The 26,889-nt window shown below is 41.7% G+C and overlaps 1 protein-coding gene across 6 annotated transcripts; it reads right to left on the bottom strand.

Moving 5' to 3' along the window:
- LYM1 (lysm domain GPI-anchored protein 1 precursor) lies at positions 1 to 25,008 on the bottom strand. 6 transcript variants are annotated; one of them, XR_016053326.1, is made up of 7 exons: positions 24,155 to 25,008; positions 23,324 to 23,441; positions 23,067 to 23,228; positions 22,797 to 22,828; positions 21,803 to 21,979; positions 7,535 to 7,603; positions 1 to 225 (listed from the first exon to the last, which is right to left on the bottom strand). XR_016053326.1 is itself a non-coding variant. In XM_088863811.1 (7 exons), exons 1-6 carry the CDS (start codon positions 24,825 to 24,827, stop codon positions 19,764 to 19,766), a joined length of 1,203 nt encoding a protein of 400 aa, XP_088719937.1. In that variant the 5' UTR covers positions 24,828 to 25,008; the 3' UTR covers positions 7,373 to 7,603; positions 19,728 to 19,763. The 6 variants fall into 6 exon arrangements, 5 of the variants coding, with proteins under 5 accessions (XP_088719939.1, XP_088719937.1, XP_088719938.1 ...); XM_088863811.1 differs by lacking the exon at positions 1 to 225 and adding an exon at positions 19,728 to 19,804 and having other exon boundaries at positions 7,373 to 7,603; XM_088863813.1 differs by lacking the exon at positions 7,535 to 7,603.
- Between the last annotated feature and the right edge of the window lie 1,881 nt (positions 25,009 to 26,889).

Below are 26,889 nucleotides of genomic sequence, written 5' to 3' on the forward strand. Positions count from 1 at the left end.
ATTCAAAAGTATAGCCATCTCATTCATATCAGCGTTACAACGTCTTTACAATTCCTTCTTGGCACTACTGGCTCAAAATACACAAAATGAGGTACACCACACAATACTAAGACATCCAAAACATACAATGAAAGTCTTCAAAGATGGCTTTATAACCTCTCAACTTCAAGCTTCAAATCCCCCAATGGTCACCCACCTTAAGCACAGCTGTCAACACTCTTCACCCTACAGTTATGAAAATAAGATGGAATGAGCTAACAGCCCAGTAAGTAGATCTACACCATTGCATTCTAACTTGCATGATAGTGATAACAAATATGTAACACACATATACGTACATACACATATGTATCAAATAAAGTCCCTCAACATGCTTCTCAACACTCTAACATAAATGTGAGAAAAGCAATTCAATATATATAATGAGTAAGTCACAATCGCCTTTTTTAAAGTAGAGTAATAAAGACAGCAGATCACAATTACAGTTAAAAGCTCATGCGGAAAGTATAAAAAAGTCAGGCAAACAGATATATCTACTCTTGAAGTAGAAGCCACATCAGTCAGGCTAAGCCAATCTTGAATTTGGGACTTTTATCATCACTCAGGAGGGTGAACCATAACAAGTGGAAGACTCACTTCATAAGGTCCTCACACACGCACACATCCCCAGCACACTTTAGGGCTTTCGATAGGCAGAGGCCTTGTAAGACACTACCCTCTCCTTACGTCCTTTTGGTGAAAGGGTGTTACACTATCATTAAGTGACTCAATGTGTAGTGCCCACATAGATCTGGAGGGGGGCGACCCTCCGAACTACTCACATCCTGAGTCCGGTCCTATCATGGGGAGTCAGGGAAAAATTGCAGTTGTCAACACTATCATTCACACAGTAGGTGCCCATTCACATATAGCATAAGCATCATGATAACATCATTCACACAGTAGTTATCCATTCACATATAGCTTAAGCATCATGATATCATCATTCCCACAACAGGTATCCATTCACATATAGTATAAGCATCATGATACTATCATTCACACAGTAGGTATCCATTCACATATAGCATAAGAATCATGATACCATCATTCACACAGTAGGTATCCATTCACATATAGCATAAGCATCATGATACAATCATTCACACAGTAAGTAGCTATTCACATATAGCATAAGCATCATGATACCATCATTCACACAGTAGGTATCCATTTACATATAACATAAGCATTATGATACCATCATTCCAGTAGTAGGTGTCCATTCACATATAGCATAAGCATCATGATATCATCATTCACACAGTAGGTATCCATTCATATATAGCATAAGCATCATGATACCATTATTCACACAGTAGGTACCTATTCACATATAGCATAAGCATCATTAAAATAAATACAATTCATATCGCAACAGGGCATTCATCATAATCATGCTTCCATTTCATAGCAAAGCACAACTTCATTATCATGCATGCACACGAGCACTCACAATTGGGGTCCTAACTTTTGGACCATTTAGAGTTTGAAGATGGTTCCAAAATCAATTTCGTACCAAACACACCTATCTCTCACTTGGGAGTGGTTTGAAGACAATAGAACGTCGTTGACCTATTAAAGGTTCAAGGAAATGAGGGTTAACCAACTGCTCCCTGCTGTATACAGTGGACAACAACGTACCCTGCTTCATATCACTACAACCTTCAAACCGTAAGGCAACTTGCAATAAGTACAAAATAAAAGTTTAAGCCAAGACGTATATCTTTCTAACAAATAAAACTTGAAATCATTTGGATTCCATTTGATAGTTCGAAAATTCGAGGCAAACAAGGTGATAGTTTTGATTTTCATCAATACTACCCACAGTGATATACCTTCATAAAGCAAGGTATAACTTTCAATCTAGGAAGCTTTTCAAAATAGTTTCCGCATAGAAATTTTAGCCCATTTATGTATCTTTCAAATGGCTATGGTTTGGCTGAAAATGAACTTCGTTTGGCTAGGTAAAATCAGTGACCACAGTGGTATAAATGAAAAATCCAGGAAATCATTCAATAATAATATACCTTCTCATTTTGAAACATAACTTCATTTTTGTAAATAATTTCATAAATGGGTAAAAACAAAAAATTTACTAGACTCTTATGTCTTTCCAATGGGGGAAGTTTAAGGTCAATCGAACCCCATTTGGCTATTTAAAAGCCACCTACAAGAACATGCAAACTTCTAGAAGTTCACATTGGCATACAACATGTCTCAAGCATACATTCCATGACCTTCATTTCATGGTGACGCACATAATAACAACCATTCTCTTACTATGTAAACACAAACATACTCAGGCATAACATGCATTTCTTACATAATTTAAGAATCATGCATTCATTCTTGACATTCACCATTATCATAGAACAAGAGCCCCAATTTCTAAATAAAAAGGCGTAAGGATTTTCTTACATCATATACACTTTCATACTCAATGTACATGCATAAATTCCATGCATCCTTACGACTATCATGCAATGGTGATGGATCCACTTACCTAAATAACAATGGTATCTTCTCCACTTCTCTCCTCATAGCTTTCACTCACCCAACTATGGCTGCCCACCAATAGTCGCTTCTTTCCACCTTATGTCTTAGAGAGAGAGAAATGAAGTAAGAATGAGTGGCATAGGTGAGGAAGGGGAGTTAAGTACTCTTGGGTTGAGGTGGTTGGCCAAGTGTCATCAAAAGACTATAAAATCTGGATATGTGGTACTCAATCAGCATGCATTCTCAACGAGTGGCATACTCAACTCTAGCATGTCAAAGACACAATCGAAACTTGTACTCAATCCAACCGGCATTGACACTCAAGCCAACCGGTGCTGGCCTCTTCACACAAATCCACCCGGCACTGACCTCTTCTCTAATTCACCAGGCACTGGCTCTTCCAATCAGTGTTGGCTTCTTCACATAAATCCACCTGGTGCTGGCTCTTCCAACCGACGCTGGCCTCTTCTCCAACTCACCCTATCCTTCTATGCCTTCTAACTGGAAGGGAAAAGTTTAGGTCGTCACACCATCCCCCACCTAAAAAGAGATTTTGTCCTCAAAATAGTTAGTTGAATAAATGGGGGCACAAGGCCCAGATTTCATCTTCTCGCTCCTACGTTGATTCTTCCCTCGAGTGATACTGCCATAAAACCCGGACTAGAGGAATCTCCTTGTGACACAATATCTAGACTCTTCTATCCAGTATCTCAACAAGTTGTTCTATAAAAGTTAAATCCTCCCTGATCAGGATTGGCTCATACTTTAGGACGTGGAATGGATCGGCCTAATACTTTCTCAACAATGACACAAGAAACACATTATGAACATTAGCCAACTTGGGTGGTAGGGCCAATCGATATGTCATGACTCCAATTCTTTCTAAAATATCAAAGGGTCCAATAATCGTGGACTCAGTTTCCCGTTCTTGTCAAATCTCATGATGCCCTTAGTTGGTGGATACTTTCAAAAAAACCTGATCACCCGCCGCAAATTCAAGTTCCCTTCTCCGATTGTTAACATAACTCTTCTGTCCACTTTTAGTCATTCTAAGTCTCTCTCGAATCAAAGCGATCTTTTCTGAGGTCATTTGAACAATCTCTGGTCCCAACAGTCTTCTCTCACCGACCTCATCCCACAATATGGGCGATCTACACTTCCTCCCATACAATGCCTCAAAAGGCGCCATCTGGATACTGGCCTGAAAACTATTGTTATAAGAAAACTCTATCAGGGGCAAGTGATCATCCCAGTTTCCCTTGAAATCTGAAACACAAGTCCTCAACATATCTTCCAGGGTCTGTATGGTCCTTTCGGATTGTCCATTAGTCTAGGGATGGAAAGTTGTATTGAAAGAAAGTTTTGTCCCCATAGCCAACTACAGGTTTTTCCAAAACCTTGAAGTAAATCTGGAGTCTCTGTCCAGCACAATACTAACAGGCACCCCATGCAGTCTTACATTCTCCTTGATGTATAATTGGGTAAACTTATCCATGGTATGAGTAGTACGGACCTGCAAGAAATGAGCAGCTTTAGTGAGCCGATCTACAATGACCCAAATACTATCATGCTTCGAAATTGATCTGGGGAAGCCAGACACAAAGTCCATAGTTAGGTGCTCCCACTTCCATTCTGGCACAGGTAAGCGCTATAACTATCCCACAAGTTTCTGATGTTCAATTTTCACTTATTGACAGTTTAATCACTTGGAAACAAATTGTGCTACCTCTCTCTTCATGTTATTCCATCAAAAGATTATGTTTAGATCCTGATACATCTTTGTGCTTCCTGGATGCACTGAATAACAGGTGTGATGTGCCTCTTCCATAATAGCCCTTTTTACGTTCTCATTGTTAGGAACACAAACCGGCCCTTTGAATCTCAGCATTTCATCACTTCCCAAGACAATTTCATCCTTAGCATCCGATTTTATTTCCTCGAAAATTTTTATGAACAGAGGATCCTCCTTTTACGCTAGCCAGATTTGCTAAAAACGATGTGGCTCTATTCTCATACATGAAATTATTCCTTTTCCAACATCAAGAGGCAAAGCTGGATGCCACTCTACTGCATCTTCTAGTAGCTTCATCTCTCAGACCATCATGCAAGCCATTGACACCACCGGCTTCCTACTTAAAGCATATACCACAACATTAGTCTTACCCAAGTGGTAATTGATGGTACAATCATAATCATTGAGCAAGTCCATTCACCTTCTTTGTCTCATATTAAATTCTTTCTGAGAAAACAAGTACTTGAGGCTCTTATGGCCAGTGAACACTTTAAATTGAGTTCCATACAGATAATGTCTCCAGATTTTTAGGGCAAAAATCATCGCTGCCAGTTTCAAATCATGGGTGGGATAGTTCTGTTCATAAGGCTTTAACTGCCTAAAGGCATAAGCTATACCTTTCCCCTTTGCATCAATACACACCCAAGCCCTTTGTGTGAGCCATCAGTATAAACTACAAATTCTTCATTCCCCTCAGGCAAGGTCAATATCGGGGTTGTAATTAATCTTTTATTCAATTCTTGAAAACTTCTTTTGCAGTTATCAGACCACGCAAACTTGACTTCCTTTTGGGTTAGGCGGGTTAGGGGAAGTGTTATCTTTGAAGATCTCTCTACAAAATGCCTGTAATACCTCGCCAGTCCTAGAAAACTGCGGACTTCATATACATTCATTGGTCTTTCCCATATATGCACAGCCTCAATCTTGCAAGGATCAACTGCAACCCCGTCTTTGGAAACAATATGCCCAAGGAACGCCATACTTGGAAGCTAGAACTCACTCTTATTGAGCTTAGCATACAACCTTTCCGCCGTTAGAGTCTGGAGGACCATTCTTAAATGTTGCTTATGATCTGTCTGATTCCTGGAATACACCAAAATATCATCAATAAAGACCACCACAAAATCATCCAGATAGGGGCTAAAAACTTTATTCATCAAATCCATAAAGACAGCTGGGGCGTTCATCAATCCAAATGGCATGACTAAGAACTCGTAGTGGCCATAACGAGTCCTGAATGCGGTCTTGGAGATATCACCTTCCTTAACACGCAGTTGGTGGTACCCAGACCGAAAGTCAATCTTTGAAAATACTTGGGGCCCTTGCAGTTGATCAAATAAATCATCAATTCTAGGCGATGGGCATTTATTCTTTACTGTAAACTGATTCAACTGTCTATAATCAATGCATAGCCTCAAAGACCCATCTTTCTTTTTCACAAATAGAACTGGTGCGCCCCATGATGACACGCTAGGTCGGATGAACCCCCTATCCAACAATTCATGTAACTGTTCCTTCAGTTCTTTTAACTTAGGTGGGGCCATCCTATAAGGTGCTTCAGAAATAGGTGTAGAACCAAGGGCCACCGCTATTTCAAATTCAATTTCTCTAACCGGGGGCAGAGAAGTTGACTCTTCAGGGAAGACCTCTGGGTATTGTCTCACTGCCGGTATCTCTTCCAATTTAGACTTAACACCTCGATTTTCTACTACATAAGCCAAAAATCCCACACATCTTTTGGTTAACAAGCGAGAAGTCTGAAGCGTTGAGATGATGTGTAAAGGAGAGACATCATTAATGCCCTTAAAATGTAGTTCAAGTCGATCTAGGCATCTAAAAGTTACAGTTTTATCAAAACCGCTCACTGTAGCATAGTGAGTGACAACCAATCCATACCCAAAATAATATCAAAATCCTGAGTGTCCAAAAGTATCAAATCTATAGGCAACAAATGCCCTTCAATCACAATCCCACATTGTTTATCTATCATATCAGTTTCTATTGATTCCCCCATAGGTATACATACTCTAAATGTCCAAACAAGTCGTACAGGTTTAACACTCAAATGACATGCAAAGTGTGGTGCAACAAATGAATGGGAAGAACCAGGATCAATTAAAATTCTTGCTTCAATTCCACACATAGAAAGCGTACCTCGAATCACAGAGGTTGACGCGTTGGCTTCTTGCTCGATCAAGGCGAACACCCGCCCTTGAATCTTTGGTCTGTCATCAGGTCCTTTGACGGGGCAATCTTCAATTAAATAGCCCAATTTACCACACTGGAAGTAGGCCTTGGTCTTTTTGAAGCATTCTATCGCCGTATGATTCCCCGATCCACAAGGAGGGCAAATTGGGTGTCGATTGCCCCTTACATCTATTGGGAAAACTCCCGAGATCCTGACACCACCTTGATTGTTTCTCTCCTTCCACTCTCTCCTTGGAGGGGGTCGTGTCTTCTTCTTAAAACTCCTGGACTAAGTGACACCCAACTTTCCATCTCTTCTTGCCCGAAATTTGTCATCATCTCTCTCCATCTCTCAGCTTTTTCTACTCCCCCGTGCCCTACAAAGCTTGGAGGTGCCATCCTCCTGAACCTTTCTATCATATTACTATCATTCATATCAGAGGCGGGGGTAGAAGGGGCTAGCGGGCCGGCCTAGCTTCTCTCAACACTTGTGTCAAGGCCTCCAAAGTTTTAGCGAGTTCACTGAAGGCCTCGGTGTTCCTGTTACTTGAACTCGCATTGGTAGTACGAGTCCTCGGCATCTCCAACCTAAAACAGAAACACCCAGTTACTAGCCTACCAAAACTACCCTAGGGGTATTACTAAGACCCCCTAGGCCAAGAATCCTATTATGGTTACTCTAATACCAAAATTGTCACGACCCCTCCCTCTGACCCCTGCCGAAGGGCGATAGAGTGCGGGATCATGACCGGAAAACATGAACATCACTCAGGTGGGAGTGGCTCAACATATGAAAACACGGAATCAGGAGCAAACCATGAAAGAAAACTAGAATAAAACCATTCATTAAACAAATAACAATTCAAAAGTACATCCATCTCATTCATTTCAGTGTTACAAAGTCTTTACAATTCCTTTTTGGCCTTGCTGGCCTAAAAGACAAAAAATGAGGTACACCACACAATACTGAGACATCCAAAACATACAATGAAAGTCTTCAAAGGACTGCTTTATAACCTCTCAACTTCAAGCTTTAAATCCCCCAATGGTCACCCGCCTTAAGCACATGTGTCAACATTCTTCACTCTACAATTATGAAAATAAGTTGGAATGAACTAACAGCCCAATAAGCAGATCTACAACATTGCATTCCAACTAGCATGATAGTGATAACAAATACGCAACACATATATACGTACATAGACACATGTATCAAATAAAGTCCCTCAACATGCTCCTCAACACTCTAACAGAAATGTGAGAAAGGCAGCTCAATATATATAATGCGTAAGTCACAATCACTTTTCTTAAAGTAGGGTAATAAAGACAACAGATCACAATTACAGTTAAAAGCTCATGCAGAAAGCGTAAATAAGTCAGGCAAACAGATCTATATACTCCTGAAGTAGAAGCCACATAGGTCAGACTAAGCAAATCCTAAACTTGGGACTTCTACCGTAACTCAGGAGGGTGGACCATGACAAGTGGATGACCCACTTTGTAAGGTCCTCACACACATGCACATTCCCAGTGCACTTTTGGGGTTTTCGATAGGCAAAGGCCTTGAATCATGGTTTTAAAACAATGGATTGAATCATGGTTTTAAAACAATGGATTGAATCACGGTTTTGAAAGAAAAAAGTTTGAGTTCTAAAAATTTCTGCCATTTAATGAATTACAGGCCAAATAGAGAGTTTTTTTAATAAAAAACAAAGGGGTTTTAAATTTCAAAGTATTATTGAGAGGATTATAGTCGTATTTTTTTTATTCAACAATTACTTTACTCGATTTTTTAAGAAATCAAGCTCTGACGACATTTCTGAGTACAATCCACCAAAGTGTTGATTTTAGCTGAAATTGGGCACCATACTACCGGATATCTGAGGGTTTTTGAAGCTCGTGATGTTCTTCAGCACATTGTGTAAGTTATTTTTATTATTAACCATTTTTTTGTAATAAATTTATTAAGAAATCGTGACTGATTCATGAAGAACCCTAATTTTCAAATAATTTCTGCCATTTGATTAATTTTAGACAAAATCACTAGTTTTTGTGATGAAAATCAGAAGGGTTTTAAAGTTTAAAGAGTTATTCAGAGTATTGTAGTTATATTTTTTGTGATTAAACATCTATTTTACTCGATTTTTTAAGAAATCAAGCTTCGGCAACATTTTTTGAAATTTTTTATTTGCCGAAGTATTGATTTCAGCACAAATTGGGCACCGTTTAGATGATATTGGAGGGTGTTGGCTATTTGTGTGGGCTATTGATCTTGCGGGCAAGGAGAGAGGCGTGTGATGGCTTCTGAAGTAACACAAGGCAACCAATCTTGTGGGCAATGCCAGGTTGGCAAGACCAAGAGGGAGAAGTCTCAAGACCCCTTGGCTGGCATGGAAAGAAGGTTGGCACAGCTTGAACTTGCCATGGGTGAGGAGCAAGCCGGATCAGGGACATCAATCATAGCATTACAAGCCTCGAGGCTGGTCTCGAAGACCTAAGGATTGGCCTACTGCTAACCCTCAATGGGGCGATGGACACTAGTAAAAAAGAGAGGGTGGCTTCCGACGACAAGGTAATGACTATGTTAGCTAAGCTGTAGGAGCAGGTGGAAGAACAAAGGGGCGACCTAACTATGTGCAAGTGTGTTGTGGAAGGCCCGAAGATAAGTGGGCCTGAACTTAGAACTTTTAATGGGTCTAGGGATGCTAGAGAGTTAGATAACTTCTTGTGGCAACAAGAAAGGTATTTTGAAGCCATGTCCTATTGGGATGAAAGGGCCAACTTCTTGTGGCAACTAAAAAGCTATTTTGAAGCCATGTCCTTTGGGGACAAAATGGCCAAATTGTATAGTTAGGTGCTTCAATCTCACCCTCCGGATCCTAGATGATCGGACGGCACTCGTCTCGGGTTTCGAGAGAAGACTCGGGACGCTTTTGAGATTGCTCTCTTGGGAACCTCATTTGAGAACGGCGGCAAGTGTTACCAACTGGTGAGAGAGAAATTTTAAAGGTGGGTTCGGGACTTATCGGGCTGACGCACGTGGGCGCCCTCTTAGATCACGAAGAAAGCCCCCCAGTAATGAAACTGGTTCGGAATCGCCTCTCTTGACTTGTATTCTTCTTGTTTTCTGCAATCACAGACATAAATGGCAAAGGTTGTAAGATGGGTGGGTCGGACCTCACCCTTTTCCTCTTTGATGAACGCACACAAGCTTGCGCATTCAAAAACAAGAAGAGAAGAAGACGGTGGAGAGCAGAGTTCGTCTAAGCAAGAGGATCAAGCTAGCGAGTAATTGGCCTGACGTGATAGCAAAACGGGCTTGGTACCAAGACCGGCTCATGGGATCACTACTAGACGTCATCACCAATACCGACTAACTAAGCACGATGGTAAATCTGTCGTAGCAATAAAACGAGCAATGTAATCCTGGCGCACCAACATTACGGCTAGACGACAGGACTTCCATGAGAGGTTAACCTCAATCCCTCTTAGTCGAACGAAAGAATAGCAGCGTGGTGGTCATGGGGGAAAAAATGAGGTAAGAGAAGAAGGGAACAGACAGAGGGAGGGAGAAGAGATGAGAGGATAAAAGAGAGAGGAAAAGAAAATACAATCGACGCTAAACATTACCGACTGTTTCAGAAGAGAAGAGAGAAAGCAGTCGACACTAGGCTGCACCGATTGTGTCACATGAGAAGAGAGGAAGAGAAGAGAACCACCCGGCGCTAGGCTTATGTTGGTTGCAATTGGAGAGAAGCAAGGGAGAGATCGAGTGAGCGCTAGGCTTTGCTAACTACAACAGAAGAGAGACAAATCCAACCGGCGCTAGGCTTCGCCGACTATGACAAGAGAGAAGTGGGAAATCCAACCTGCGTTAGGATTCACCGACTGTTAAGGAAGAGAGGAGAGAAAAATCCATCCGGTGATGGGATGAAGGAAGATGAGAGAGAAAACCCCACCAGATACTGGGATGAAGGAAGAAGAGGAGAGAGAAAACCTCACCCGATGCTAGGATGAAGAAAGAGGAGAGAAAACCCCTACTAGGCATTGGTAATGAAGGAAGAGGAGAGAGAACCCCACCTGACTCTAGGAATGAGAGAGAGGAGAACCAACCGGCACTAGGCTTGGGCCAGTTGTGATAGGGGGAAGAGAGAAAAATGAGAAGAAGAGGGAGAAAGAGAGAGAGATGAGAAGAGAGAGAAAAAAGGAGAAGAGAGAAAGAGGGGAGGAAAGAGAAAGCTACCTGCCCGAAGGGTACCGGCTCTTTTCTTCTCTCTCCTCTCTCTCTCTCTCTCCAAGACGTACTCACAAGCTCAAGCAAGAATGAAAATTTCTATTGAATGATCAAAGAATGAACCGAGCGTGATTTACAATTTAGGTTTGCATGCCAAAAACTACCTAAAATTGACAATAATTACAATTTAATTGACTTTAAAGAAATTCTAAAAATGGGTGCAAAAAGATTGTTTTGCCCCTGCCTAACAATGTGTGGAATCCCATAACAATCCCTGTTGCTGTCCGAGATCTTGCGTGATCTTCGGTGGCTGACCTGAGATTGTTCTAATACCCATTTGATCGAAAGATTATTGTTTTCTTGTAAGGCTCGGCATGGTGATCATTTTGATACTAACTTCGAGCCATGAATCATGTTTTTGACTCATGATCATGAGACTTGAACCTTAGATGAATCTTGAAAACTTTACATCGATTGTGTGCTCGTTCCTTGATGTTTCTTTGTGATTTCCTCATTGAATCACACTGAGCATGCCATCATGATCATGTTGCAACGAACGTAGCTTGATTTCGTGTTCGGATGAAGATTTTGTCGTCTTGAGTTTTTGACCGAAATCTTGAAGTCCGGCAGGCAGAATTTACAGCAATTTTGATGCCTTCGTGTGTGAAATCTAACCGTTCATCGTACGCGAGATTCAGACTTGAGAGAGCCTCAGACCTCACGCACATAATGCAATTGGTTTCGTGCCGATCGGGTATGTGAGCATCGTGATCTGGCTACTCGAACGAGATGTACTGCTGCTGAATATTTTGCAACTTCCTTCACGGATTAGTGACTCATTTAGTTTTTCTCACTGCTCGAGCATCGTCACGGGGTGTACCACATATCGAATTGTTCGTCTTGATGAGACGAACATGCTCACCAAATTTGGGAGCGATCCAACTTGGAACAAGCGAGATATAGGTCCCGAAAATGACTGCCCGTGACTGTAAAAACAGCCACCTTCAACGGTGTTTTGGTGGAGTGAGGCCACACGGGAATAGTGTGCGGCCTACCTTTTTTTAGTCTTTTACCCATAACGTTGTCCTGAAGTGTCCGATTAAGCCGAAACTTGACCCATAAGGGTTTTCGACAGTTTCGGATTTAATGGCGCGGTATCACAGCTATTTGACGCACCAAAAGTATAGCTCTAGTTACGAGGTCCATTTCAAGGTGTTAGAGACCGATTTTGCTGAAATTGTTTCTTTGTGTTCACTGCCTTAAACATGTCTGATCGTGATGAAACTTGGGAGGTGGTCTTTTAAAGTGCTGATGAAGATCTTGACCAATTCTGGGGCCATTCTGAGAATGTCGGGAATTTCCATTGTTTTATAGGCTTTATTGATCTGCTTCCTACCAGGGACTAAAGTGTTGAAAATTATGTTCAAACAGTGTATACCGCCATTATGTACCTTACGGAATATAGCAACCTTGTGGTCGCAGAGGCATCATGCAACATAAAGCGAGGGAGCTGCACCATAGATACGTGGGATGACTTCAAAAGGGAAATCAAGAGGCAATTTTAACCTGAGAACGTGGAATACTTGGCCCGAAAGAACCTAAAGCGGGTAAGACACATTGGGTCCATTCATGATTGTGTCACCCTCATGTTGGAGATCCCTGACATAGCTGAGAACGCTTTGTTCTTTAACTTCATGGATGGCTTGCAACCCTTGGCTGAGCAAGAGTTGTAGCGTCGAGGACTGCACAACTTAGCCTTGACCATGGCAATGGCTGAGCAGTTGGAGAACAAGAGGGAGGGTCCCTCAAGGTCAAGACCCCACATGGATGACCTTGGCTTTGATGGGGGAGACCAGGATGGTGTCTCGAGCCCTATGGCAGGGCATGGCAAGCCGTCAAGTTGGAAGAGTGGCAAGGAAGGCCGAGGAGACAAGGGCCAACGGGATGTGCCCACACCTTGGGTCTTCCTCAAGTTGGAAGAGTGGTAAGGAAGACTGAGGAGATGAGGGCCAACAGGAAGTGCCCACACCTTGGGACTTTTTCCATGAGCGCGAAGGACCACACCATATTTGGGATTGTCCTAAGAAGGATGGAACTAAGCCACTAAGCTTGAAGTGCTTTATATGCGATGGACTGCTTAAAGCATGAGAATGCCCAGAGAGAGATTTCTTTAATGCTTTGGTAGCAAAGCTAGACTCCTCAGAAGAAGACCCCAAGGATGATGGTGACACTCAAGAGACTCAGATAAGCTCAATCCAACTCTTCAATGCGATAAAGGCTAAAACGGGGCAACTCAAGGCCCCCTAGTAAGGGCCTCATGTATGTGGAGGTCCAAATCAATGGGAGGGCCATGATAGATACGAGGACAACGCATAACTTTATCTCCAAAGAAGAGGCTGATCGGTTGGGATCGCGGTTTATAAGGACACAGCATGGGTAAAAGGTGCAAATTCTGAGCGCAAACCCATTTACGGCACAGCTCATAAGGTGGACATAGGCCTCGGTCCATGGAGTGGCAAGGTCAACATGTCATTCGTGCCCTTGGACAACTATCAGGTAGTCTTGGGGATGGACTTCCTACGCAGGGCGAAGGTGACTCCCATGCATGTTCCTAGCATGGTGTGCATCATAGAAAGCACACCTTGCTTGGTGCAAGTGGTACAGAGCACCAAGACCAAGTGCAAGGCATCATCGACTATGCAGCTCACCAAGGTGGGGGAGTTGCCGCGCAAGGCTAAGTTGGTGCCCAACCAAGTTGAGCACAAGAAGGCCAAAGGGAATGTACTTCCAAGGAGACAAACACACCCAAGCATAAGGCTGCCCATAACAAACTAACAAAGAAGGGAACAACTGAGGAGTAAAGTGGGTAGCTTAACACGAATAGGCAGGATGCAGGGCAAGAACGTTTGAGGATGGCGATGGCATGCAATCACAAGAGGAAACCCATCGTCAGATGCTTGGATGGGGATCACGACGTAGCTGCGAGGCCAAGATGGGACAAGGCGAGCTGGGAGGATGCTTGGGCGTTGAGGCTACTCAAGGATGGGTATCCAGCAAGAGCAGAAGAAGATCATAACGAGGGCACCTCAACATTGGGTGGGGGAGAATGTCACGCCCAGAAATTTTTCCATGCAGCTGGCTATGCATTGAGAACAAGGCACTTAGACCCATTATTTGTGTCACTTGAGTCCGAAAGGTTCTAGAGAAACTATAGGGCCCTCATGAGTATTCTAGTGAGCCTCTAGATGTATCTTGATGGTTGGATTGCATAGAAGGCTCTAGAAACTATACAACAGCTAGATGGTTCCTAGCCAATAACAATGGGCCATTAGACATATCTTGAAGGATGTATTGTTTAGATGGCTCTGGAAGCCATACAAGGGCTAGAGGGTTGCTAGCCATTAGATGTGAGACATTTGGGTGTCTAGAACATTATATGGAAGGCCTTGAGCCTAGGGGAAGACCCGTCATTTGTAACTCAACTTGGGCAAGGGGAAACCTAAGAGTATGGGGGATCTATTGTAAGCATTATTTGGTAATATAGTGGATTGGATAGGCCTTTGGCCAACTCGTGTGCCCTTTCTTGGTTACTTTGTTATCTCTATTGTGGGTGTGTGTGCGCATTGCCATCCGAGTGTGGGGATGCATACTACGGAGAGATGCTAGTGTTGGTGGTGCGCACTATGCCTAGTTGCATACCTTGTGGGCTTAGCTCGTTGTTGTGCTTGGGTTGGGAAGGTCAACCTGTCCCTGACAGACTAAAGAACACATGCTGCACAGTCTAAGACGAGCTCCACACTAAGGCCGTGACAACCAGCAGCAGCAGCAGTTGAATGAATGTAGTAAGCAATGGATGCAAGAGAGGCTATCATTCTGTGCTTACAATGATTGTAATGCATCTCTGTACCCAAATTATTGTAATTGGCGATGATGCTAACAGAAGTATGATATTGTCGTTCTAAGAAAATGAAAAGGCTGAAAACAAATGCAATATAAACGGAATCTTCCATCGATGATCTTAACATTGCAACTTCTGTACGTTTAACACCTGGTTATATGGCTTTTCTTACTATTGTTTGATTAGAAGGATATGGCGTTTCTTACTACTGTTTGATTAGAAGGCAATGGTGAATGGCCCCGCTTTCAACGCATGCAAAACAACAGAACAACAGCAGCATAACTACAAATAGAGGTAAGCATGAGCAAGAGGCAAGGCAAACGAAGTCCACAGATGAGAATTTCAATACAACCGCAGTTGTCTCACACAATCTCAAACTTGTAAAGGTGATGTCTAAGTGTCAAGCTTCCTTGGATCCGAGTCATCAGTGACAAGCCCAGGTCACCAACCAGCTCAAAAATGATTCCCCCGCAAAACCTGCATGTCCCAACCAGATGGCAAGCCCAGGAAGCTGCCAGAAGGCACGTCCAGGCATGCACCAACCATTGAATACTACCAAGTCCATCCCCTAATGAAATCATCCCCACCATCCATCAACTCCAACCCCACCATCAAGGACCTCCAGGCCTCCCCAGGACCCACACTCTGTACGTGTGGCTTCCCTTAGCACCCTAAGGCTATCCATGTAGCACCATCTCGCCACTAGGCCGCTCTATACCCCCTCGACAAACCACATGACACCATCCTCCCCTTGGCGGCGATCCCCTCTCTGACAAATAATGTGATGCCCCAGTCATACAACCAAATCTATCAACAACAATAGCTTTCCATCACAAATCTCGTATTCAAATTCAACTCCAAATTTGAATTCAACGGATCGCACCTCCCTTTTGGTCTGTACCTCAAGGGCCACCACATCCATTGAAGGGAAGTCATCAACACCGTCCATATCTCCCCCAAACCCTCATTAGATGGAGCCTACTGTCAATATGCATGCTATAACCATCCACACTGCCATCATGAGAAATATTAAGGCCACTGCTCCACACATCCTGGACTGGAAATCCAAGATTAAGCTCCAGACAGTGAAGACTAATCCATGGCATCAGTGCCAATCCTCACCACCAAGCCGCATGATTCCCCATTGCCTGACATCCTCGATGGCCGCACCATCACCCGATCCTAACAGATCCTAGATTGACAGGGGCAATACCATGTCAGTCCAAGCCTTAAGCTACTGGCATTTAAAATCCCAAACAAATCTATCACTGACATATCAAGCGATGACCGAGACTCACTACAAAGCATGCATCACCTGCACAATTGAATGGCTTACTGAATGCCACATTTCGTTGCCATTATCAGGCGACCAAGTAGCTAAGTGGCCTCCTCTTAGCAGACAAGCAGACTCTCAATGGCCTGATGTCAATTACCATGTCAATAGCTGTGGAGAGCAACGAGCACCACCCACCTGATTTGGTATTTATCCTCCCTATATCTTGCCCTCCCGCTTATCACAAACATTCCATCGGTCCCTATTGCTTCGGCCTCCTACAACCTTTCCTCGCCCTCTCTCTAGTCCCCTGGCCTCTTTAAACCTTTCTCATCCCTCTATCTCTAATACTCCAGCCTCTTCCAACCCATCCTCCCACTTCCTCTCTGGCCCTCCTCCTACCCTCAATCTTTCTATCCCCTTTTCTTCCTATTCTCCCCCATGGCCCTATTGCTTCCCTTCCCTCAACCCCTGTTCTCTATCCCCCACTTCTCTGCAACCTTTCCTATTTCTCAAATACCACCTATCCCGTTGATAGACTCCCATGCATTTCTTCTCTTAATGCCCACACCCAGAGTGTAAGAAGGCAATTTCTTCTCCATTGTCCCCCTCGCCCTCTCAATATTATCTTGACTCTGCCATAATCACTCCCCCTCAATGTCTGGCTTCCACTGACAGCCAAAATCCAGATTCTCCTTAACAACATCCATCTCATGGGCAGTAAGCCATGAGTCTCTCCTCTTCTTACCCACTCCCTCTTCTGCTATCCCCTCTGCCACAAACACCTGCCCTACTTCCACCAACCATGCTCCAAAAGAACCCCTCCCCCCCTTCTCAAAAAAAAGAAAACCTTTTTCTTCTAACCTTTTCCCTCTTTTAGTCCACAACTGGACCCGCGTTCCATCAATCGGTCCCTTTTCCAGCAATTCTCTCTAGCTTCCTGCTGGCCCTGCTGCTGTACCCCGAGCTAAGGGATGATGCCTTCTATCATCCTACCCCTCAGTTATTTCAACCAAACCAAGAGGATTGTTTCAACGTGAACACGGAGTACTAATCAGTAGTCCAAAGAAATTGAGTACATTGATTAGACCAAACCAAACATTGACATCTTGCAAGCTGTGGCCTTTCTCTACAATGGCAACTCCTTAGACATGACATTTTTAAAGGTAATGCCGACACTAAGGACAAGGTTAAAAACATACAAATATAATTTTCTTTTTTTAAAAAAAAAGGCGTATGAGATAGCTCAAACCTTGCATGCGTCAACCAAGACATGGGACATGGAACCTATCTCCAGCTAGCCCGAACTCAGTACCCCCATCTAGGGAAGCACCCAAGCACCCCTAGAGGCATTTGCCCCCCTATTCAATGTTGCCCAAATGAATATATCATTATTAGGAACATCCGCAGTTTGGGCAATGCCCTTAAGAAAAAAAGGGCTTCTGGGAGACTCACTTAAGTATGCCTCCAAAGTTTTAGCTTCAAAATGAAGGCGGGCTCAGCATCCTCTCTCCCCCCAGTGCACCAAGGCCTGACCAGGGTGTTTCTGGGGATTTGGGCCATTTGAGAGTCTCTATCCATGACCTAGTAATTGCCAACGTAGGGTATTTTTCAGTCTTGGTTTGTCTCTCAAGAATCTCAGACCAGTTTCAATAGAAATTTTAAGTGATATGTGGCTCCAATAGATGCCAACTGAGAATTTTTTGGAGCAACTCAATCAAGTTGCCTCCATGTTGCCTAACCCTTAGGTCGTAGGTGACGATTTAAATGTAACCAGATGGTCTTTGAAGAAGAACCAGAATGGTCAGATTATCACCACCATGTCAACCTTCTTCATTTTATCTTCAGGAACAACTTCTCAAACATCATCCCACTCAATGTGTCAGCCTTTACCTGACCCATCCACGTGATCAGCCAAACACTAACCAAAATTGTTAGGTGGGTAACCTCTATAGAGTGGGAGGACCAATTCCTAGGGACCCACTTTTACCCTCTCTAGCAAAGATAGCCTCAAACCACAAGTGCATTCTCCTTGCCACTCTATCAATATCGATCAACCACAAACCCTTCTAATTCAAAATGATGGGGCTCGAGGAGCCAAGACCTCATGCCCCAATGGTGGTCCTCTTATAACGCAGAAGGATGGGCCCAGCGATTGAAAAAGCGGACTGCCCAATGCCTAGGCGGCATCGCCAGGCCTAGGCGGCCAATATGGGCGGTCGCCTAAGCTGTATGGAACTTGCCTAGGCGGGCACCCAGCGCCCAACCCAGGGCGGCTGCCCAGGGCCTGCACCCCGCCTAGGTGGGCCCCCCGACCAAAGGTGGAAATTTTTTTTTTTTGTATTGATTTTTTTAAAAAATATAAAGGGTTAGAAGAATGGTTTGCAGTTCATTGGAAACCTAAAACTCACTGGAGCCCATTTTAGATAGAGAAAGCCTCCAAAAAAACTAGTTTTTTGTGATTTCTTATTTCTTTAAGATCGAAAGGTTTCTCAAAGTTGATAAAAATTGATCAAAACATCACCTATTGATATTAGATTTAATTTTTGATGTTTTATAACTCTATTGAGGGGTTTTTTAGAAAATTTTTAGTTCTTAGGAGCATAAGGTGGAAGTTTGAAGATTGAGCAATCAAACTCAAAGTAAGTGCCCTAAATACCTAATTTTTATTTTTTATACTATATATCCTTTTTTTATTCAAATGGGCATCCTTTTTGGATTCGACTAGGCCGCCCAGGTTCTGGGCGCCCGCCTAGGCGCTGGGCAGCCTGGACCCCCCAGGTCGCCTAGGACCCGCCTAACGCTTTTTAAAACACTGGACGGGCCAATTCTGTCTGGAAAAGAAGCTATAATTGCTAAAACAACCCTTGAGACAACAGAGCAACAGCCTACCAAGAAACATTCCAAAAACTAAGAGTCCATTTCCATAAGTACACAATTGTTTGTTGTGTCATACCCATATAGCAATGCTGGGAAAAAAGTCATTACTATTATTTCCAATAAATTAGGACACAACATATCCGACAAATTGTTTTCATCACATTCATCATGATCGAATTAAATTGTAAGGGCTAATTCACATTCTAATTAATATATCCGACCATGAACTTGCTTCCTGTAAGCATCATTGCATACTAAGACCAAGTAAGGAACATGCTGCATTCAAGAACAATGATCCAAGAGACTAGGGTTCTCCATGAGGTTAAGCGTAAGAAAGTGTCTCCTGGGCTCCCAACACAACGTTTAAAGGACACATTTAATAATAATAATAAAAACAATAACGACAATAAAACAACGACAAGTGGTAATAGCAGTACTGAGAATAATTATAATGATGTCGTTCGTTATTGTCATTGCTGCTGCTGCTGCTGCTGTATAGCCAACTAAGCCCAGATGACCGTCAGCCTCCAGTGGCTGAACCTCCGCAATTTTTTGGAATTTCAGATGGCCTTCTCAGGGGATCTCTTTACTCAAAAGAAATGGACCCAAATTTAACAAGAAATGGAAGAAAGTTTCAAATAGCACATCTAACCTTGTAAAAGTGCATTGATTCTGTACTCTCAAAGCAAGACTGACTTCAAATATGAAAATTAGTATTTTCCGCAAAACAATGGTAGGACTTATTAACATGAACTTCCACCCATTACAATTGAAAATATTCAATACTATCTATGGACATGATAAGTGTAACATTATCTTCGGATATTATAAACATTTTGCCAACCTCTTCTCCAGATACAATACCACATTCATAACAAACTGAGGAACAGAAATAATCACATATCCATGCACTTCCAGAACATACCATATCTAATAGCCTTAGAAGTCCTTTTGTATCAAATCAAAGACATTGATATGCTTCTGCTATATTCGCACTTTGAACTACAGAAATAAAAAGAAGCATATTTGCAACATTGTCAATAACAATGCATGTCATCAGATGAATTCAAGGAATCACAGCTGCAAGTTAGGGAGCCAAAAATTGAGATCCTAAGTGTACTGCAATAGTTCCCATAGACCAGAAACATCATTAAGCTGGACCAAGACAGGCCACAAAATGCAAACCTGCCACTTGCAGGCTTGTTACACAAGGGAGCAGATGATAAGGCACTCAAATGGAACAATCTTGAAGTGTCATGTCAGCCAACATGCATTCCACCCCGATCAAGGTGATAGACAACCATGAAGGCGTTTATGACGAACAATAATAAGTTTTCAATTAATTCTAATAGGTTATATGTATGTTTGAGCAAAGAAATAGGTTTTGCAATCTCAAATATTGTTGCAATATTACTCCCAGACATGATAATACAATATAATCAAATATTATATTATCGACACCATATTGAACCCTAGGCCTGGACATTTTTCTCAAAAAAAGAAACAAAACAAAAAAAAAGACTAGGCCTGGCCATGACCCATGCCAAGGAATGGACCCTTGGCCTAGGTGGTCAAGGTCGCAAAGCCACAACATGACGTCAAGAGTTCCAATCCTACAATGTAAATATGTCATTGCAGTATTGGATGAGATATTTTCTTATTGTTTTCATGGTGCTGATATTGCAGTACGCTTCCAATGTCTAACACACAAACTATATAACCTTAAAAATAAGCACTAGATTTCCAAAAGCAAGAAATCACACTAAACTGGATATACCCAATGCCATGATGCTTTGCACCACAAAGGCAAGTCACTAGGGCCCAAGGTCTATCATCATCACATGGTTTGAGTCCCAGCTTATTCACACAAAAAGATCGAAAGTAAAAACCAGGTTAATTTAAAATACAATGAGACATGAAGAAAAAAAAATACAGTTACATCCTGAATTGCAGAAACGAATAAAATACTAATTTTAGCACTTTATATGCCTGCACAACAAAAAAGAAGTATGTAGTACACAAAATAGAAACTCAGAAACAATCTCATTAACTCTTAATTCATTCAGAGGCAGAAATGCACTTCTGTCATACACAACCCAGAACAACACACAATAGACCACTAATTGGATTATTTAGCAGTAAAGTTAACAAGTTGTAATATGTCACGAAGTCCAGCTTCAACCATCCAGAATTACAGAGTATACATGGTCCATTTTGCAATAGAGGCGAGGTGCAGTTACACACCCACATCAACAAAAGCATATATCAACAAGGATCTGAATGTAGCAATTGATGTCATCGATTTAGTACTAATATCAGCAAACACAAATAATTATCCAAGCCACCAACCATAGAACAAGCTAAACTCAGTCACATAAAGGTATCAACAATTCATTTTCTGCTAACAGATTTGAAACTCTACAAGCATCATCCTGATAATATGTATCTCCCTAACCTTTTAAGCACAAGCAATGAAGAAGAAATTTCGAATTTTCAAACGAAAGCAGACCAATGCAATGGAATTTAACTAAGTTTGAGTATGCTAATTGGCCTACAACAAATACATCATCTCAAGCATAAGCTGCATAACTAATATATTTTGCGAATATGAGATGAAAAGGCATCTCATGATAATTATCAAGGGCCCAAAAATTTCAAATACAAACAGGGCTGGCCTAACTTACAAAATCGGCATGATGAATACAGTTGACAGTAAATCTACATCTTTACTGTCAAAAACTTGAAACTCCATGAGGGATGCAAAACGCAAAGTTACAAAAAGATACCCCATCCAGTCTCATAAATAAATTAGAATGCTGAATACAATAAAATACAACATCAGACCACAGGAAGTGTGACCCACAAACTAAAAACCACATTCGAGCCATAAACCCAGGGAAATAGAACACACGTATCAAAGGATTTTGAGGACAACAGAAGTGACAATAGCAGTAAGAAAACAGGGTAAGTTGCTAGTTAGATAGAAGGCATCAGATGTACTTCCAGTTGGACCACCAGCTGGAGAGAGGAGCCCAGGAAGCGTCAAAGATCCTCCTCCAGTTGATGACTTGGGAATTGTTGAAGGGACAGATGATTGAGATGGCGATGGTGTTGGAGATAGTGAAGAGATGGCCAATGCAGATGGTGGAGGAATCAAAGAAGGGAACAAGTGGGCTCCTGCATATAGGGGGAACATCAGTCTGGCTTCAAAACTGGAAGCATTAAGAACTTTACAAACTGCTCAGGGATTTAATTTCATTGCAAGTGTAGTTCCATAGATTATTTCAAGACCTTAAATGTCACGTATCTAAAAAAAAATAAGAAATTTAAAACATTTAACATTTCATTTCTTTACCAACTCTTAAGTTGGTCACAAATCATTTGTCCCTCATTGACCTACAACAACAGCCTTACAAAAAAAAAGACCGAAACAGAATTTTGGAGAGATTAAGAAAAAAAATTGCCAGTTTTGAGCTCAAAACCCTCGATCCACTATCTCTTTAATTCTCCCTGTATTCTCAACCAAAATTCATGAACTTTTGTGTCAAAAATCCATATTGGAGCGCTTTAACAAATATTTAACACAATTTATCCAATCAAAATCCTTGTTCAAAGAGATTTAGAGTCAAAAGTGTAGGGTTTCAATTTTATCCAAAACCCTCAATTTTCAAAAAAAAATTACATATATTCTTTTTTTGGGTTAGATTTTATCAGAGTCTTTGTTGTAGAGAGTGTTATCATCAAAATCTAAATTACATCGTTCAAGAAGTTAACCCCCAATACAATATCATTAACGGTATCAAAAGATCCCAATAGCCTGGCAAGCTGCATAACCGAGTATCTAGGGCGAACCCGGACTCACTGATTTTTTGACCACTGGTACTTCTACTAAAATCAATTGAAGATGTTAAATTAATGAACCATGCTTTCACAGAATTAAAAGCTTGAGTTCAAATTTTTATAATAAGATTAACTGGAGATAATTAGCCTTTACCTGGGCATTGAGGCTGAAGAGATGTGGACAAGCTGCAATCAAAATATCCCAAAAGCAAGAAATGAGAATAAACAGACAAGAAAATGAAAAATTCTAATAAGAAAAATCAGAATATCTTTTACTATGAATGAGTTAAAGTCAAATAGTAAGTAAACATCACACACACATTTGAACATCACACACACATACACATGACCTGGTGTGTGTGTGTTTGTGTGTGGTCGGAGACATGGTGAAGAGTCGGGTATGATGAAGAAAAGTATGGTTTACATGGTGATAATGGTTCCATTGACAAAGCCATCATACGAGCAAGAGCTAACATTGCAACCCGCGCTAGTGGGTTGGACAGTGACATTTCCAAGCATAAGGTTACTATTCTTGCATTGCATGCTTGAACAAGACACCGCCAGAGGTGAAGGAGTACAATAAAGGCTGCAACCAAGCCCACAACATCAACTAATCAAATGACCAAAGGAGAGTAAGAAGAATGAAGACAAAATTAGGAGAAAAAGAGGATAGGTGATTACTTGAGATTTCCTGGGCCACAACTACATTGAACACAGTGACCAGCGGTAATGGAATAGCTTCCATTAGCCACAATAAGACCAGCATCTGAAGAGAACCTTGGAAACCCAGAAGCGCATGCTGCATAACAGAAATAACAAACCCATTTAACCAACCTGGCAACCTCAGAAAGAGAGGTAGGATCGAAAGAGTGTTCTTGGTGAATCAAAATGTCCAGAAACTAGGAAGAAAAGGAAAAGGGAAATGCACCCATTCCATTAAAAAACCAAGAAACATAGGTGAGGAGGCCCCATAGGAAAAGCTTCATCTGAAGTATCCTCAGACTCAAGCAGTACGAAAGCAAACCCAATCTCAAAATTTTTAATTTTAAACAAACATAGCAATCTTTCTCAACAAAAATATCCAAGAGTGAGGGCATAACAAGAAAAAGAAGGCAATTTACCCATCCCATTCAAAAACCAGCAATTAAATACAAAGGAAAATAACTTCTATGAAGAAACCCTTCAGCTCTGCATCTAAAAAGTCAAAACTAACCTCAAAAATCAGCTCCGGGAAAACCTCAACACTTCTAGAATAAAAATGTCAAAAAAAAAAATGCGGACCGAAAATAAACAAAGACAATTCACTAATCCCATTCAAAAAAAAGAAAAACAGAGAGAATGCCTATACAAAAAGCATCGTCTCAAGAAACCCTTCAATTCAGCATTAAGAAAAGCAAAAACAACTACAAGAAATGAGTTTTCTACTGAAGCACAACATTGATTCAGAGATATAAGAAATGCATAGAGAGAGAGAGAGAGAGAGAGAGAGAGACAGAGAGAATGTGAACCCACCCGGCAAGGGGATGGCCAGGATATCTCCAGGCTTCACAAGGGGGGACCCCATGGCATTGACAGCCATGAGGTCTGTCACGGTCGTGGCATAGCGCGCCGCCACCGCCGAGAGTGTGTCCCCCACCACCACCACATATGACAGGTAAACGGCCGGCAGCCCATTGTCTGATGAGTTGAAGCACGCGCATGGCAAGGGCACCACCAGCGGCTGCCCAACGTCAATGAGGTCAGGGTCAGAGATCGAGTTGGCATCACGCAGCTGGTCCGCCGTCACCAGGCTCCCAAACACTGACCCCGCAATGCTTGTGAGTGTGTCGGAGGGCCGAACGTGGTACACAATGGAGGAGGCACGGCGGATGCCATTGACGCATGCACAGGTAATAGGGATTTTGAGGAAGACTTGGGAAGGGAGGATGTGGTTCTCTATATCAGGGTAAGAGAGGTCGATGGCATTGGCAGTAATGAGTGAGACGGGGTCGACCTGGAAGCGGATCGCCACCTCCGAGACCTTGAGGTCAGTGGGTAGGGTGTACCCAACCATGGCATTGCACGAGTCCGAGCCACTACAGGGCTCGATGGTGGACTTGCAGGAGGCCGTCGGGGCCAGGAGCAGTAGTAGCAGGGGCAGCAGCTCCAGGACATTTCGTTTTAGTCTGCCGCCACCTCCATCCATGCCTGCTTGCCTCTTTCTCCCTCTACCAACCCCAAGAGCTTTACCTCTGAGCCGTCTCTTTCTCTCTCTCTCCCGAAAGACCAATAAGCTCCTCTCTCGCACCCAGCTGCCTCACCTTCTCTGGACCTTGCGGCAAAAGCCCTCTCTCTCTCACCTTCTCTGGACCTTGCGACAAATGCCCTCTCTCTCCCTCTCTGTGACAGCTAGTAGCAACTCACCCTGCTCTGTCTGCTTTTTTTTCCGAGTGTGTGAAGAGGGAGTGTGGTGAAAAAGTTGGTTCCATATGTGCTCTGCTTCAGCGCCAGGGGTGATGGGACCAAGATCGCAGCATAGAAAAAATGTTGGTTTTTTGTTTTTTTTTCTCTTTTTTAAACAGTGTTTTGTGAGTCAGCGTACTCACTAGCCCGTACAATCACAAACGTCCGTCTTTAAGATAGAACATCCGCAACGAAAGATTTTTATCTAATAGATAGAAAAATATTTCAATAAAAGTATTTTAAATTTTTATTTTATGATATATTTATTTTTTATATGATTAATGGTCTTATAAAACCTATCCACACTTATATGCATGCAAGACCTCAAAAAGATCACATAAACGAATGGCTTGATTTTTGTAAATATCTACGTAAAATTTAAAAGGTATCATTTGGATCCTACACACAAAGGTGTAGAGGGTGTTAGTTTGCTTTTTATATTTATGATCATCCTTGTGCAGATCATGGATTACTGCATATTTAGATCCAAAATCGATACAAATAAATTTTCAAAAGAGCCCGTATGAAAATAGTATGAATCAGGGGACTCATTAAAACGGGGTGTTTGGTTTTTGATATTTAATGGAAACCGGAGGCCAGGTCCCGCAGTTTGACTACCTTCCATTTCAGATTTCGCCTAGCGTCAGGTTATTAATTAGAATTATTGCAGTGAATAGGTAGGCGGTTATAAATGGCAACAATTGATGCATGTCAAAGGAGCAAAACCCATCTTCGTCGGGGAGCTATGGTCCAAGATCTTCGTAACATATTATTATTATCATTAGAGAATTTTGTTCACACATCATCATCAACTCTTTAATAATTTCCGAATATTCAGTTATTTCAACCCATCATCAAGTGTAAAAATATTTCGATAAATTTCTTCAATATATTGGAAACACTTGCATGTAGAAAACCTTCTATCAGGTACAACGAGTGCCCACTTGTGCACTTTGATATGAAGACCAATCAAAAGACCGATCTTTACCTTTCTCTATTTGTCCCCATAATTTTTTATGGAGCTCTTATGCAAAACACTTAGTTTAAGAGCTTGTTTGGACGTACTAATGACCCTCTTATGTAAAACTAGCAGGGGCACGTGCTCCGCACATGTACGAATAAATTTAGTTGAGATAGTAAATAACTATGTATTTTTGTAGTAAAAAATTTTGTAGTTATTTAGAATAATAATCTTTTGTTTTTATGTTGAGATGTTTTTATTTTATTTTATTAGGGTAATTCAGTGGGGAAGACACCCCAACCGTTTTTTAAGTGTATTAGGATTTAACATTTTTAAGGTATTAATGGGGTGATGTTAGTGGTGGGAATGGAAACCACAACATGGAGCAGATCTATTGATTGAAGTGAGTTTGAGATAGTGAATATTTACATAAATGATGGTGTGTTTGAAAGGGATTTTTTGACGAAATTTTCTTTTTCATGAAGATCCAATATTGTTTTAGAGGAGAGCATAAGCCAAAATACGTAAATAATAATTTTATGCTTTTTTTAATCATGGTCTTGTAGTACATTGGAAGTGTAGTGGAAGTTCTATCAAGCAATCTTGAAATAAGATTGACTTGTATGATGAAGTAACTGTCAGTTTACTGAGATATATTGCCGAGTGGTCAACTTAAAATATGACTAAATGATATTGAAATATAGTAAAAATTCTATAAGAATTCATTTTGAGGGATTAGGAGCCTCTCATTGAATTACATGAAGTTTTGATATAATTTGATGTATTATGAGATCTATTATGTGCAAGAAGATATATTCTCGACCACTCGCATTTAAATACCTCA

The sequence above is a fragment of the Amborella trichopoda genome, chromosome 4 (assembly GCF_054954075.1).
Source record: "Amborella trichopoda isolate Santa Cruz 75 chromosome 4, AtrichopodaSantaCruz75HAP2 v2.0, whole genome shotgun sequence".
In the NCBI taxonomy this organism is placed as follows: domain Eukaryota; kingdom Viridiplantae; phylum Streptophyta; class Magnoliopsida; order Amborellales; family Amborellaceae; genus Amborella; species Amborella trichopoda.